Source organism: Poecilia formosa, unplaced genomic scaffold, assembly GCF_000485575.1.
Source record: "Poecilia formosa unplaced genomic scaffold, Poecilia_formosa-5.1.2 Scaffold882, whole genome shotgun sequence".
Lineage (NCBI taxonomy): Eukaryota > Metazoa > Chordata > Actinopteri > Cyprinodontiformes > Poeciliidae > Poecilia > Poecilia formosa.
In genome coordinates, this window is record NW_006800821.1 from 1 (window position 1) to 16,311 (window position 16,311).

The window sequence follows — 16,311 nt, forward strand, 5'->3', positions numbered from 1 at the left end:
ATTGATATCTGATAGTAACACCGGTATTATGCCAGATTTACCAATATTTCATTTTATAATTTTTTTTTATCCGATTACTCGATTAATCGTAAGAATAATCGATAGATTACTCGATTAATCGTAAGAATAATCGATAGATTACTCGATTACTAAAATATTCGTTTACAACAGCCCTAGAACAGACTAACATCAGCTTAGAACAGACTAACTTCAGCTTAGAACAGACTAACTTCATCTTAGAACGGACTAACTTCAGCTACTAACTTCAGCTTAGAACAGACTAACTTCATCTTAGAACAGACTAACTTCATCTTAGAACAGACTAACTTCAGCTACTATCTTCAGCTTAGAACAGACTAACATCTGTTCTAAGATGTTAGTCTTAGAACAGATGTTCTAACACCAGCTTGTTCTAAGCTGGTGTTAGAACAAGCTAACACCAGCTTAGAACATGCTAACATCAAGTGAAAACATGCCATGGAGAAGTTCAGATATTAAATGATAAACATGTCCTTCATTTGCAGAAATGATAAAATCTTTCAGCGTTATTTCAGTCATTTTCCTGACCAGAACCCTATACCAGTGTTCTGCTGACATCAAGTGGTTCTGATTCTTCTGACTTGATGATGATGGGATAAAATGAGAGCTAGAGATCTGGTGGTCACTGAAGTCAGCTGTATTTTTATGAACATATGAAACATCTCAATATCTTCAACATTCTGCAGCCCCAGACCTCAGAGGCCATGATAATTGGTTCTTCTAGAACATCTGAAGAACCGATCCGTTTTGTTCTGTAAAACCTTCTCATTAGGAGGATGTGGTGGCTCTTCACTCTGAACCGGACACATTACCATAGAAACTGATGATGTAAGTGATATTGTCACCTTCCTCCTCAGGTGCAGGGCAGCAACCAGGTCCAACGGGCCCCCAGAGCGTTGTTCTGTCTGAAGCTCAACAACCCGATCCGACGCGCCGCACTTCACATTGTCGAGTGGAAGTATCCTTCAGCCAATCAGCTACCTGAACATTATAAATAATGTGTAACCATGGTTACACATTATTTATAATTCCAGTTTGAACCTGACATCATTCTGGTTCCGTTGGCATCAGAACCCTCTGGTGTCATCACATGCAAATGGTTCTGGTTTTACAGAGAGATGTTTTCACCCAATTTTCATGCAAATCTGAGCAAACATTTAAAATATCACAAATAGAGAAAATGCGAATTAGCAGTGTTTCCATCCCCTGGTCTGGAATGAATTAACCAGGCTAGGATAATTTGGTCAGATGTGGACGTACACACAGCTGTAATAACAGTAAAAAGTTTGCAAAGTCAGAATTTATTGGGCAAATGTGAGTCCATCTCCCATTAATGAACTATTTTTCAGAAAACCCAAAATCCACTTCAAGCAAGTGCAAAATCTTTGAGTTTTGCTGTTTCCATCAACCACTTTTAATGCGATACTTCAAAATGCGAATAAAAAACACTGATGGAAACACAGCTATTGTTTTCTGTGGGAGATCTGACACGGTCATCAGAACCTCCAGGTCCAGTGTCTCCAGAACCATGCTGAGCTGGAGACTACTGGAAGGGAAAGAGAGTGGGCATGTGTCTCTGCTCTCTGATTGGACAGAAACCAGGAAGTCCTCCAGCAGAGGGAGACAGAAATGGGTTCTGGGGCCATTAAAGGCTCCTGACCGAACAGGAAGCTACAGATCAGATGTAGGATCAGGCAGTTCCTCTGGTAGTTTCAGAACTTCCTGAACTTGTTTCTCAGACCGTTCGATATCTTCATCCTGTTAGCCATCTTTGCTAACTGCGTGGCTCTGGGAGTTTCCAAACCATTTCCTGAAGATGACTCCAACTCCACCAACCATGACCTGGTGAGAGAAGGCCTGACCTCCAGAATGAGAACCCGGGGCTGTGGAGGCAGCGGTGCAGGATAAATGCCGGAGCAGCGGATGATTGACAGATCTGTGATCGGCTCTGAGGACTTTCTGTTCTGCTGCTCCAGCTCTCTCTGCTCTCAGCGTCCTCCTCCATTTACAGACCGAGCCTGTTGTCACACAGTCACTTCCTGTTGGAGTGATGGCTGTGCCTCGCTCTCAGCTGAACTCAGGAGATGTTGTTCATTGGTCTTCCACCCAACCGACTTAAACATTTTACTGAGATCATCCAGTCCATGTTCTCCTGTCACCAGAACCCATCACGTGTTCTGCTGTCCAGTTCTGACGGACCTTGTTCTGTGTTTCAGGAACAAGTGGAGTACGTCTTCCTCATAATCTTCACCATAGAGACCTTCCTGAAGATCCTGGCCTACGGTCTGGTGATGCACCCCAGCTCCTACATCCGTAACGGCTGGAACCTACTGGACTTCGTCATCGTCATTGTTGGGTAGGAACACAGAAGACCTGGAGGTCTCTGTAGGCCTTTCAATCCTTCTGTGTGTGAGTCCCAGGTTCTGACCCGCTTTATTTCAGTAGTTTATATATCTGAAGTGAAGTGATTCATAGTTTTCAATGATTTTATGAATAAAATCCATTCATCAGCAGCCTGGAGACCCATACTTTCCTCTCTCCAGCCACTGGGACCAGATCCTCCCAAAGTGTTGGTTCCCAGGCCAGCTGAGGATCGTTGTTCCTCCAGCGGTCCTCTGACACCCGAGGAAAGCCCAGAGCACACAACTGAGTTTAGGATGTCAGTGTAACTGGAGGGGTTCTGGTTCTGGCCTCAGAAGTTCTTCAGAACCCTATAGAGCAACCACCGTCATGGTGCAGCATGTTACTGCAAAAATCTTTGAAGTGTGGATGCAAACATAAACATTACCATGCATACCTCTCAGACTGATTGTTTTTCAGATTTCCCATCAGCCATTTTAATTTCAAGATAACAGAAATTTTTTAAGATGGCTGTCATTTTTAAGCCCTTTAACTATGCTGTAGTCGTAACTCGGTGCTCAGGAAGACTGAGCCAGATGTCACGGTTAGACAACAGGGAAGAGATAGGGGTGTCCCGTCAGACCGTCAGTTCCCAGAACCACAAAAAATGAAAATCTTGTAAAAGTGCACACGAGGTCAGTGCGAGAGCTTAACCAGTTACTGCCATCAGATATTCCTCATTTTCATGACTTGGATTAATGGATTAACTTTATATCAAGTCATGTTTTCCACTTTGATCATAACGTTCATAAAGTAATAAAATGCAGCAGAATCAGAAACGGGGAACTTCGCTGTTCACGAGTCTCACACCAGTCATCAACGGGAAGGAGAAGAAGGTGAGAGACACAGACAGACAGTCAACTTAATGGTTACTTTTGGCTTCTGTTAATTTTTTTAGGTGTAGCGGTTTCGCGTTAGCAGAGCTAAGAGATTCTTGTTTAGTGAATTAATAATTATTGGGCCAAACTTTTTTGTCAGCTGTGCCTCTACTGATAAAAGCTACTGTCCATTTTAGTACAAACATTATTTCCATTTTGAACAATGGCTGCCGAGGTTGTAATAGAGATTCCATGTCCAGACTTGAAAGATGATGTTCTCCATCCATCCAGCCTGACTGAGCTGAAATGTTTCAGTCTGGAGATGATGGAGCGGTTGGCTCCGAGCCTGCAGACCTGGAGCTTCACCCTCTGTCCTCACTGCAGGACGAAACATGACTGGACGTCCTCGGAGCAATGATGATGCTGGTGATGATAAAGCTGTTGTCATGGTAACTCTCCCTGGGGATGCTTTGCTCCACTTCACTGCATCAGAGACAGCAATGGACCTTCTGGAGTTTGCTTCATGCTATTCTGCAGGAGATTGGATGTAAACTGCTGCGCCTGGATGAGGAGAAGGTCTCGGTGGACACCTGATCTGTGGTGGCGAGCTAAAAGGATTTACTGCTTCATCTATGGTCCTGAGATGCCTACCAGGACTAAAAGAACCAGAACCAAAACACAAGCACCTGAAAGGAGTCTCCTCTGCAGAGTTGCTGCTGCTGCTCTACAGGGTTCCAGCTTCATCTGATCATCTGGACGCCTCCAGTTGGAGGTTTTCCTGGTCCTTCCCAGTGGGTGAGGATCCAAAACTCCAAGGTGGGACTGGTTATCCTTGTTATCCAGGAATACGTTGGGATCCTGCAGGGTGAGCTGCAGAGAGAACGTCTGGGTTTCCCTCCTGGACCTGTGACTTCCTAACCTTTCCATCACCTTTCTACGCAACTACATTCGACTCATCTCGTCTAGCAATTAAAGAGGAGTGATTAAAGCATTTTATTGCTGGCAAAGATGTAGTCACCTTACTCCCCTCAGGGTTAGCATGACATACGTCATGGCCAGATATTAGCGATTGAGTGAAATCAGAGACAATCTTTTTGAACTTTGACAGAGTTTACACCTCCAGAAAACAAACATTTCTCAATATTCATCCAGACCCTCTGGACGGAGCAAAGTGTAGAGAAAGGGGCTGGTTTTTACCAGGTCAGCAGTCGATGGAGGGTCACATGGTGGGTAGTTTCAGTTTACTCAGTCCTCAGGGACCCGACAGAAACCAACATATTAACTGGATGCAAACCTGAACAGTGAGACACCTGGAGGAAACTCCTGGGGATACCAACTCCTCCTTCCTAGAAGCCACACCTTCAGAAGTACAACATGTAACTGATGTTTCACTTTTCATTTTCTGTGCAGGTTATTCAGCGTCGTCCTGGAGACGATGACTCATAAGTCAAGTGGTGAGCAGGCAACCACTCACCACATGCCAGGGAAGCCGGGAGGCCTGGACGTCAAAGCTCTGAGAGCCTTCAGGGTGCTACGACCCCTCAGGCTGGTCTCTGGAGTCCCCAGTGAGTTTCCTGGACAGGGACCTGACTGGACAATGTGTGTCCAACATGTCTTCAGTTCTGTGTGTTCTTCAGGTCTGCAGATCGTCCTGAACTCCATCATGAAGGCAATGGTTCCTCTGCTACACATCGCTCTATTGGTTCTCTTCGTCATCATCATCTATGCCATCATTGGCTTGGAACTCTTCATTGGACGTATGCACAGGACCTGCTATTACATCGGGACAGGTGCTGTACACAAATGGACTGGTCACACCTGTAATCACTCACTCCTCACAAGATCCAGAGAGAATCATGAAGATACTTTCACTCGGTTTGTCTGGGTGATCTTTCCTAAATGTTCAGCTGCTGAAAGGATGAAGAGTGACTCCCTTCTGGTTCGTCTCTCTTGGAGGCCTTTAGCAGATTTGGTTTGACCAGTTGAGCCCAAAACAAAGAAATAAAAACCAAACATGTTTATTTGAAGATCCCTTCACCTGGATGAAGGGATTTTCATGAGAGGACGGAACCTGTGGTGGCTTTGGGAGCTGCAGGCTCTGCTGAACAGTCGGCAGGTTGAGACTCCCATGTTGATTCTACAAGCCTCCTGATTCAGGAAGCTTTGGGCGCTGAAGCAACCACTGGAATAATAAACCACAAACCTCCCAAACATCCTTCATACATCCGATCATGACCAGCACTGCTGGCTTCTGGCCGAGTCTTCACTCTTAAACAATACCTTATCTTAAACAAATAAGATAAGGAAGGATTTATTTTATTTTCAGGGAACAAGCATTCAATTGTCAAACACTGATATTTAGTGATTTACTGTCAGGGAAAATGTTTCTTCATAGTGTTGTCTCGCCCAGGCTGTCATCTCTTTAGGAAGTTGTCTTTTTTGGGTATTGCCTCGTCATCTTCTTGTCTCCTCAGTGACTTTTCTTCTACTGATTCTCCTTCTTGTCTCCAGATAACTACGTGGAGGACGAGCCGGTGCCGTGTGCGTTTGCCGGACATGGTCGCCAGTGCACTGTGAACGGCTCTGAGTGTCGGGGCCGGTGGGACGGTCCCAATGGTGGAATCACCAACTTCGATAATTTCTTCTTTGCCATGTTGACGGTGTTTCAGTGCATCACCATGGAGGGATGGACCGATGTGCTGTACTGGGTGAGGACTCGCCTCCAGTTGTCCTCCCGTACTCAGAGATGTGTCCACATCTCCTCATCCTTCTCCTCGTCTCTCTCTGCAGATGAACGATGCCATTGGCTTTGAGCTGCCCTGGGTATATTTTGTCAGTCTAGTGATTTTTGGATCCTTCTTTGTTCTGAATCTGGTTTTGGGAGTCCTCAGCGGGTCAGTTCAACTTCCAGAACGTTCTGATGGTAGGACCGGACCAGAACTCGCCTCTAAATGAATGCCGTTTGAATGTTTCAGAGAGTTCAGTAAGGAGAGGGAGAAGGCCAAAGCCCGGGGAGACTTCCAGAAGCTCCGGGAGAAGCAGCAGATGGAGGAGGATCTGTGTGGATACATGGACTGGATCACTCAGGCGGAGGACATGGATGAACTGGACGAGGACAGTAACCCACGTAAGTCAGACTCTAGTGAGTCGGTGTTTTCATCCTTCAGTTCAGCAGTTTGACGTCCAGAGAGAGATAATCCAGACTCAGCCCAGCACTCCATATCAGCTCAGATTAAGGATTTTCTCTGGATCAAAGGAGAGAGCTGCAGAATCAGGTCATGTGACATGGCTTACCATTGGTCACATGACTGAGCTGAGCATTAGTCGGGTCACGAAGAGATCCAGATCAATCAGAACATCAAGAACACAGCTGAAGAGGTCAGATGTGCCTTCTGGAGTCTGATGTCAAAATTATGTCCACACAGGACAACCGTACTGCCGTCCTCAGGTCCACTTTGACCTCAGTAGATCATCTATGGATCTCTCCAGAGAGGAGAACGGTGAACGGGTCAGACTGGACAATCAAGAAGCACAAACACTGAAGGTCTCCTTCAAGGTCCACATCCAAAACTGCTGCTTTCTGAGAGGATCAGACTCCGATGGCTTGTTGAGGTCCTCAACCTTCAGGGCACAGGTTCTTATCATGGTTCTGATGAGCAACATGCTCACACCTAAAACAGCTAGACTTCTGCACATCTTCTCTCTGGAACCTTCAGAAACATGTAGCTCCCATTAACAGATGGCGAGAAGGCTCTGGTTGGATCATTCTCCGTCCATCTGTCCATCATCTTCCATGATGGACCTCTTCTCCTGACCTGTAAGGCAGAGCCCGTCTTCCCTGTGGATCAGGAGTCTTCGAGTGCAGTCATTGAGGTCTGGTATTCTGTACCTGTTAGATCTGTCTGGTCCAAAACACCTGACCCAAATGGCTGAGTCACCTCCGTAGTGTTTGGTCCAGTTCTCCAGAGTCCCCCTAACAACGTCATTATTTGACTCGTGTGTTGAAGCAGAGATGCATCTAAAAGTTGCAGGATTCTGGTCCAAAGAGGCTTGGAGTCAAGGATGCCTGCTGTAGAGGAAACATATTTCAGCTGCTTGTCATTCCTTCTGGATCTTAAACGGAAGCCTTTGCTTCCTTGCTCAACTCCTTCTTCACCACCAGACTGTGTGGGCGACTGTGGGTAGAGTCGTCGTCTTGTGATTGGAAGGTTGTAGGTTCGATTCCAGCTTCCTCCTGCCTCCTGTGTCGATGTGCCCCTGGGCACGGCACTTAACCCCAAAGTGTATAAATGTGTGAGCGTTTGTGAGTGTGAATGGGTGAATGTGACTCTAGTGTGAAGCACTTTGAGTGGTCAAAATGATTGGATAAAGCGCTATATAAGTTCAGTCCATTTACACCTTCAAGTTCCCCATTTATTGCAAATTCTTATCGAGAATTTATCGCTTATTCTCAGGAGTCCAACCTGAGAATAAGCGAACTGGTCCTGCCTGTCCAGGTCCAGGTCTGTAATGACTCCGTCTCTTCCTGTGTCTCAGGGCCATCCCTGGGGGATCTGTCCGATAAGAAGAGGAAGTTTGGCTGGTTCAGTCACTCCAACGACACTCATGGTGAGTCAGTTTCAGATAAAATGGTCCACAGCAGATGGTGGACAAAGAGTCACACACTGATGGAGGGCAATAATGCTAATGTCAAAACCTTAATGCTTTTCGTCTCCCTCTGTTAGCGAGTCTTCCAGCGAGTGAGACGGCTTCAGAGAACACGGAGAACATCGATGAAGAACACACCAACTGCTGTCAAGCCTGCTGGTAGCCTTCTTCCATTGTCTCTGGCATTTTTACAGTTTAATCAAGACTTTGCTAACATTAGCTTCCACTAAAGGCCATATTGGTAGAGCACTTTAGCATTAGTGGAACTAATGTTCATAAATAGTGACTTAGTTAGCAGAGCTAGCTAGTTAGTATTGAGGATTAGAAAGGTGGCTATACTCTTAAATATCTAAGTAAAAGAAATAACGCACAGAGACGTAGTTCTTGCTGCGAGGCCGAAGACGAGCCGGAGATTTATTACACTACCACGGATTAATCATTACAGTTTCTTCAGTTCAGTACAAAAATCTTCATCGTCATTTCTTGTCACAAAAAATCTCCCCGAAGTCTTAACACCAACCTATTTTATACCTTCTCATCTTCATCAGTGTGTGTTGGAAAGTTTCAACCAATGGCGTGCAACTGTTGTTTTGCAGAAAGATTCAGGCACGCTTCATACTGAGTGTGTATTGGGCGACCTTTAAAAATATTTTGGACCTCACGAACTCAACATCTGCTCCATTTCAGAATTGCTGAATAGGACAAATAATCTCAAATTGTTGATTTTATCTTGCACAAACAGACATCCTTTCCAGTAAATTCTGGCTCCATTTGCGCTTTGCACGCAAATGGAAGGAAAGAATTCGGTCAGGTTGACCTGGTGCGAAGCCAAAGTCTTCGCCGAGGCGCCAGTGTCTTTTTTCCGCCAAACAACTCCTTAGATAGTATTTCCGCTCTTACATTAGTTAGCAGTAACCACCACTGACCAGAAGACATGACCTCATCATCCAGCACCACCTCCAGGCAGTAAATTGACCTTAGTCTGTTGTGTTCCAGTGCTTCTGTGATGAAGATCAGCTGCTGGTGAGTTTCTGCAGAAGGAAGTCATGTTTTCAGACGTTCCGGTTGCTGAAGGGTTCTTTCTGTCTCAGCCGGACGTTGCGTCGCTGGAACCGAGTCTGTCGCAGGAACTGCCGCACCGCTGTCAAATCGGTGACATTCTATTGGCTGGTTCTCCTGCTGGTCTTTCTGAACACCTCACTCAGCGCCTCCGAACACTACAACCAGCCCGACTGGCTGACTCAAGTCCAGGGTAAGCGGCCGCCTCGGCGCTGCCACCTGGTGGCCTCTCTCTGACAAATGTTGGGCGGTGTTGGTGAGGTCATTTTTCCGTCTGCAGACATCGCCAACAAGGTGCTGCTGTCTCTCTTCACGGTGGAGATGCTGCTGAAGATGTACAGCTTGGGTCTGGCGCATTACTTCGTGGCCTTCTTCAACCGCTTTGACTGCTTTGTGGTGTGCGGTGGGATCATCGAGACCATCCTGGTGGAGCTGGAGATCATGCCTCCTTTGGGAATCGCTGTGCTGCGCTGCGTCCGCCTGCTGCGCATCTTCAAGGTCACACGGTGAGAGGTCACACCTGGGCCTCCAGGTGGGACCCAAACTCCTGGTCTCTGATGCTGTCCCTGTGTCTCCTCAGCCATTGGACGGCTCTGTCCAACCTGGTGGCCTCCCTGCTGAACTCCATGAAATCCATTGCCTCCCTGCTGCTGCTCCTCTTCCTCTTCCTCATCATTTTCGCTCTGCTCGGCATGCAGTTGTTCGGAGGAAAGTTTAACTTCGATGAGACACAGACCAAGCGGAGCACTTTTGATGCTTTCCCGCAGGCGCTGCTCACCTGCTTCCAGGTATCACGGCAACAGCAGGTGATGTCACCAGCTGAGGGGGCGTGTCTCTGATGATGACTGTGTGTCAGATCCTGACAGGTGAGGACTGGAATGTGGTCATGTACGACGGCATCATGGCGTACGGCGGCCCTGTGTTCCCAGGGATGATCGTCTGCGTTTATTTTGTCATCCTCTTCATCTGTGGCAACTGTATCCATAGCAACAAACCAACACATGGTCAATCAGATGCTTTATTATTGGAGAGCTCTGCTCAGCTGACTCTTCATCCATCCATCAGAACTCCCCAAACATCTTCTCCTTATCGACCAGCAGACATCCTGCTGAATGTCTTCTTGGCCATTGCCGTGGACAATCTGGCTGGAGGCGATGGGGATGACAAGAAGAAAGAGTGAGCGATGGAGAGATAGAGAAGCAGATGGAAAACCTGGATTTTATCCCGCCTGATAGTTTCCTGTTTTCTCCTCCGCAGAAAGAAGACGGAGGGTGAGGGAGAGCAGGAGGCCGAAGGAGAAGTGAAGGTCAGCAGATCACCAGGGTCACCAGGTCTCTGACGTGTCCTCGGTTTTTTCTAACGCTCTTTTGTCTCTTCAGGTGGACATCGATGAAGATACAGAGTATGAGGAGGAAGAGGAGCTTCCTGAAGGAGAAGACGGTCCGTTCTCACAGTAACGTTCTGACTAAATGATCCGTTAACCATCGAACCAACCAGGAACCAGAACTGCTCTCTGCAGCCATGTTAGGACAACATTTGACTCTCCAGAGCAGAATCTCTGCTTCAGTCTTCGGTCCAGTCGATTTTTCCAAATTAAAACCCAAAACTGTTCTAGTAAAAGACAGTGAGGATCTATTAAATGAACCAGAACCAGAATGCCCTAGTCCTGCAGGTTCTGGAGACACAGTTGGTTTGTTCAAATGGACAAATATTTCAGAACGGTCCAGAAAGGCATTCTGGGAACTAATGAGGGATGAGGAGTTCTGGAGGTTCAGGGTGAGATGTTGGTTTCACCAAACAGATGCTGAACCATCGGTCCAGCCCAGTTCTAAAAGCAGACCAGAACCCCCAGAATTCAGGCCTGTTATCATCTTGGCCAGGCAGACCTTCAGCTCCAGGTCAGTAGAATGAGCTCTTTGTCCAAACAGATGTTTGCCTTCTCTTCTCCCCAGATGGAGGCGTCCAGCTGAAGATGGCCGACCTTGCTCCTCCTAAAGAGAAAGTTCTTCCCATCCCAGATGGCAGCGCCTTCTTCTGTCTCAGCAAAACAAACCCGTGAGTGTGTGAGCATCTCAGCATTCACTGACCTTCACACACTAAAAACCATTTCAGCCACCTTCATTCTGTCAACTAACTTCTACTCTCAAAGCCTAACCCTATCCTGCAAATTTTAGATTTTTAACTTAAATGTATGAGTTTCTGAAAGATAAACTTGCAGTAAATAAGTCAGTAAACCTTAGTTCACTCTTAGAGTTGAGTGAACTAAGGTTTTTCCACCTCATAGACCCGGTTCTACTGGAACCAGAACATCTGCTCCACCTCCAGCTGCTGTGGTTCTTAGTCAAACCAACCTGTTCCCCTCCTGGCCTGTGGGGGCGCTGCACCAAGAACCACTGAAGGAAACGACACAAAAACCTCTGAAGACACTGAGAGCAACTTCCTGTTTCACCAGATGGAAACAAGATGGAGGCGTCAGATTTTAGCGGTTGGAGGATTTCTCTTTAGGCTAAAGACCAGGAGCCATTTCTGCTGCTAGCGCTAGGCTAACACGTTAGCGTTTGTTGTATTTACCCAGAATGCCCTGTGCTGTAGTCCACTTCCTGCTTTTGGAGCGGTCTCCAGTCTGCTTGGCGTTCACATTCAGACAGAACCAGAGTTCAGATCAACCGAACCCAGACTGAGGTTTGGAGGACCAGAGGTCAGAGTTTGACCTTAGATTGAAGCGACTGAATGGGCCTGGTGGGTCACAGGTCCACCCAGGTCTCAGAGTCCATGAAGTTGCCTTCATGGACTCTGAGACCAAGAAAAACCAAACTGACTCTTAAGCACCATCAGTGCTGTGGTTCTGTGGGTCGGTTCTTCCAGAACCCTCAGAAAGTTCTACTTGTGTTGAAACTTTAGTTTTTATTTATCTGGATCTGATCCATACAGAATCCAGAGACCAGCTGATTCTGGTTCCACGTGAAGACCTGACTCTTTTGTCTCCGTCTTTGTGTTCGCAGGATCCGTGTCGCCTGCCACACGCTCATTCATCACCACATCTTCACCAATCTCATCCTCGTCTTCATCATCCTCAGCAGCTGCTCATTGGCTGCTGAGGATCCAATCAGAGCGCACTCCTTCAGGAACAACGTGAGTCCCACAGCCTCCTCACTAACACCCAGCTCTGTGATGTCACAGGTGATGTCATCAGTAAGCCTCTGGGTTGGCATCGGGAGGGGCAGGGCTTCAGAAGGTTTCAGGGCAGGACCGGGTCAGTGATTAACTGGGTCATCGAGGCAGAAATAAGAGAATAGAGAGAAAAATTACCACACACACACACAGTGTCTCTGTTTCTAACTCTGCTCGTCTCTGAACTCAGATTTCTTGAGGTTCTGATTTGTGACCCACTTAACTCGGCCCAAATTTCACTCAAATGAATTTGATCTGGAAATAAATCTGATGGCTTTCAAGCCGTCTGAACGCCGCACTTTGTCCGACTTTTACGTCATAAAACGAGAATCCAGACAGTGAATCTAAACATCGTCTGAATAAATGATGGTAATGAAGTGATGAAAGCCAGTCTGAGTCAGTGAACGCATCACACCCAACCTCATCGCTCCTGGTCCGACTCCAAACAGAACCGGGTCAGAAGTCGGTCAGTGCCGTTGCCGTTAGCTTTCTTCCTTTGTGTGCCAACCATCTGGTGACCGTGGCGTCGCTCTCAGCAACTTTACAATCCAGTCAGACGGCGGCCATCTTTGCTAACATGGGGTCGCAAACCGTTCACACAGAAATCTGATGCGGTCGGATGAATTAGTAGCAGGAGCGAAGATGCAGTTAGCAGCAAGACCAGCTGAGTGAACGCAGATTTCAAAAACACCCAAAACACGCTGAAGAAATAACGATTTAATTACCCCAGGCAGAAGGTTCACCATGATGACTGCTGGTCCACACTGAGGCCTCGGCTCACCTGCAGCAGATTTGAACAGGGATGTGTTCCTGACCATGATTGTACTTCCTGTCTGAGTCTGAACTTCCTGTGTGTCTGTAGATTCTGGGTTACGCTGACTACGCCTTCACCTCCATCTTCACCGTGGAGATTCTGCTGAAGGTAAACGTCCGTCGGCAGGAAGTCTTGGCCCAGAGCTTTCCCTGTGACTTCCTGTGTGTTTCTGTCAGATGACGGTCCACGGCGCGTTCCTCCACCAGGGATCCTTCTGCAGGAACTGGTTCAACCTGCTGGACCTCCTGGTCGTCAGCGTCTCACTCGTCTCCTTCTTCCTGCAGTCAGTATTTAAACCTTAACTTCCTCTAACCAAGGACACATGTAGCAAGACTCTGGCCTGATCTCCTCCAGAAACATCTTTCTAGATGCTTTCGTTCCTCCAGGGACTCGTACCTCGCCGCTCAGCTCTTTACCTTCTACTGCAGAGGAGCCCTCCGTCTCCATGGACTCCTGCTGTGAACGGAGGCCATGCATGCTGACCACCAACGCCTGTTGATCCTCCTTTCCAGAGTCATCCTGCATGTTTTAGTTCTCTCCCTGGGTTAGACTTACCAACAATCACATTGGCTGAACTTTGCTGCCTTCTAGTGGTCAGAGTTATCCCCTAGTTAGCTTTAGAAAATCATCTTTCTCTAGAATCAGTTTCAGGCAGAAGCATGTCGTTTTTATGGAAGTGTGAATAAATTCAGACAGTAAGAAAGCACCGGGTCACCAGGATCTTCTCCTCTCTGGTGCCATCAGAAGTTTTCTGGTTCCTCTGTGTCTGCAGCTCCAGCGCCATCTCTGTGGTGAAGATCCTTCGAGTCCTCAGGGTGCTGCGACCTCTCAGAGCCATCAACAGGGCCAAAGGACTGAAGGTAACTGGATGTGAGGGTCTGGGCCGGGTCGGGCCTCAGAGGAGGTTCTGGCCTGGTTCTGGTCGTCCAGGTGTCAAGTCTCTCTGTGTGTGTGTTGCAGCATGTGGTCCAGTGTGTGTTTGTGGCCATCCGGACCATCGGGAACATCATGATCGTCACCACGCTGCTGCAGTTCATGTTCGCCTGCATTGGCGTCCAGCTCTTCAAGGTTCCTCTCCGCCCGCCGTCCACCGGCCCAGGCTGGCGCTGCCACCGCCTCACTCTGCTTCTGCTTTCAGGGGAAGTTCTACCGCTGCACCGACGAGGCCAAGAGCACTCCGGAACAGTGCAAGTGAGTCAGAGAGGCGGTTCTGGTCCGGCTCTGGTCCGGCTCTGGTTCCGCTCCGGCTGAACCAGGTGTGTGTCTGCAGAGGAACCTTCGTCGTCTACAAGGACGGAGACGTGAGCCACCCCATGGTCAGGGAGCGCATCTGGCTAAACAGTGACTTCAACTTCGACAACGTCCTGATGGGGATGATGGCGCTCTTCACCGTGTCCACCTTCGAGGGCTGGCCCGCGTCAGTATCCCACCTCCATCAGCTCTTCTCCCTCAGCTGGCTCTGAACGATTGTCTCTTGGTTCTCCAGACTCCTCTACAAAGCCATCGACGCCAATGGCGAGAACTCAGGACCGATCTACAACTACCGGGTGGAGATCTCCATCTTCTTCATCGTCTACATCATCATCATTGCCTTCTTCATGATGAATATCTTCGTGGGTTTTGTCATCATCACCTTCAGAGAGCAAGGAGAGCAGGAGTACAAGAACTGTGAGCTGGACAAGAACCAGGTAAGACTGGGTCCTATTGGACCAGAACCTCAGCGAAAGTCCAAATCAGTCTGAGGACAAAATGTCTACATGAGACTTTGTCCAGAAAAATATTCACTCTGGCTGATGGAGGACATCAGGCTATTAAGAGCTCCAAGTGTCCAACAGAACCGGGTCGTCTTTGTCCCAGTTCTGGTTCCTAAACCCTCCGTCTCAACTGGCTGCAGGTCCACCCAGCAGCAGTACCCTCCTCCTCGTCAGTCAGGCCTCAGGAAGTCTCCCTGATGTTCCTCCACATTTCTTTGATGGTTTCTAAACCCAGAAAAAAAATCACTTTAGCAAAAAATCATCATCAAGCATCAAGACCTGCTGGGTGAACGAAGCCTCATGGCTCCCAAACCTGGGCGGTCAGTGGACGTCCGTCTCGAGTCTGTGTGCATCTCCGCGTAGTGAAAGTTATGTTTCTGCTTCAGATCAGGACTAAAACTACAGAATGAGTCTCCTGGTTGTTGCTGGAGTCAGAAACGACGGGACTGTCCACCATGTTGGACAGAGCTCCTCCCACAGCCGGTCCTGGTTCTGTATCATTGGCTTGATTTGGTTCTGGATCTGTTGGTCTTGTGAAGTCCACTTTGAACACTGTCTGGTTCACCTGGTGGAACAGAAGTAAACCAAGAGAAAACTCTCAAAACCTGATTCAGATCCAAACAGTTCTGTCGGCTTCCATAAAATGTCTGGAATAATTCCAGACAGAAAATGAAACTTCTTTGCTGTTCTAGTTTGGTGGTTCTGCTGGATCAGTTCCTGTTCTCGGTCCAATCGCTGGGCTGCAGGACACTCTGTCCCATCTGCCTCATCTCTGCTGTCTGCCTCTGTCTCAGCGTCAGTGTGTGGAGTACGCCCTGAAGGCTCAGCCTCTGAAACTCTACATCCCAAAGAACCCGGTTCAGTACAAGTTCTGGTCCATCATCAACTCCACGGGGTTCGAGTACGTCATGTTCGTCCTGATTCTGCTCAACACCGTCACACTGGCTGTGCAGGTCGGTACTGGTCCAGTTAGTCAAAGCCGATCCAGTCGGACCAAAGCGAGCTGAGTGCTTTCTCTGCTGCAGCACTACGAGCAGTCCAAGACCTTCAGCTACGTCATGGACATCCTCAACATGGTCTTCACCGGACTCTTCACCGTAGAGATGCTGCTGAAGCTTCTGGCCCTGCGGCTCCGGGTGCAGAACCGAATGCAGACGGACAATCGGTCGGTACGCATCCTGCACAGCGTCTCATGTCTTCCTTGTCCTTGCAGCACTACTTTGTGGATGCCTGGAACTCCTTCGACGCTCTAATCGTGGTCGGCAGTGTGGTGGACATCGTGGTGACAGAGTTCAGTGTGAGCAGCAGATCACAGTGAAATGATCATCACTATCCAAAATCCCACTAATAATTTCTATTTTTTAAACTTGAGACATGAAACAATCACGTCTCAAGTTTAAAAATCAACTTTCATGCAGGACTTAATAGATGTTTCTGTTTTCAGAGCGGCGAGGACAGCTCCAGGGTGTCCATCACCTTCTTCCGCCTGTTCCGAGTGATGCGACTGGTCAAGCTCCTGAATAAAGGGGAGGGGATTCGCACACTGCTGTGGACATTCATCAAATCACTGCAGGTTAGAGGGGCGGGCTAGCAGGGGCGGGTTAGAGGG

The 16,311-nt window shown here is 47.9% G+C and overlaps 1 protein-coding gene across 1 annotated transcript; it reads left to right on the forward strand.

Annotated features, from left to right (window-relative positions):
- Positions 1 to 1,790: 1,790 nt before the first annotated feature.
- On the forward strand, positions 1,791 to 15,554 carry LOC103131960 (voltage-dependent L-type calcium channel subunit alpha-1F-like). Its single transcript, XM_016667041.1, has 25 exons — positions 1,791 to 2,395; positions 4,668 to 4,822; positions 4,895 to 5,047; positions 5,769 to 5,965; positions 6,048 to 6,151; positions 6,233 to 6,384; positions 7,794 to 7,865; positions 7,982 to 8,063; positions 8,901 to 8,927; positions 8,996 to 9,156; positions 9,244 to 9,469; positions 9,544 to 9,751; positions 9,820 to 9,940; positions 10,064 to 10,139; positions 10,221 to 10,269; positions 10,343 to 10,403; positions 10,916 to 11,018; positions 11,966 to 12,095; positions 12,997 to 13,056; positions 13,125 to 13,231; positions 13,721 to 13,808; positions 13,909 to 14,016; positions 14,087 to 14,139; positions 14,219 to 14,365; positions 14,435 to 15,554. Exons 1-25 carry the CDS (start codon positions 2,124 to 2,126, stop codon positions 14,688 to 14,690), a joined length of 3,168 nt encoding a protein of 1,055 aa, XP_016522527.1. The 5' UTR covers positions 1,791 to 2,123; the 3' UTR covers positions 14,691 to 15,554.
- The last annotated feature ends 757 nt before the right edge of the window (positions 15,555 to 16,311 follow it).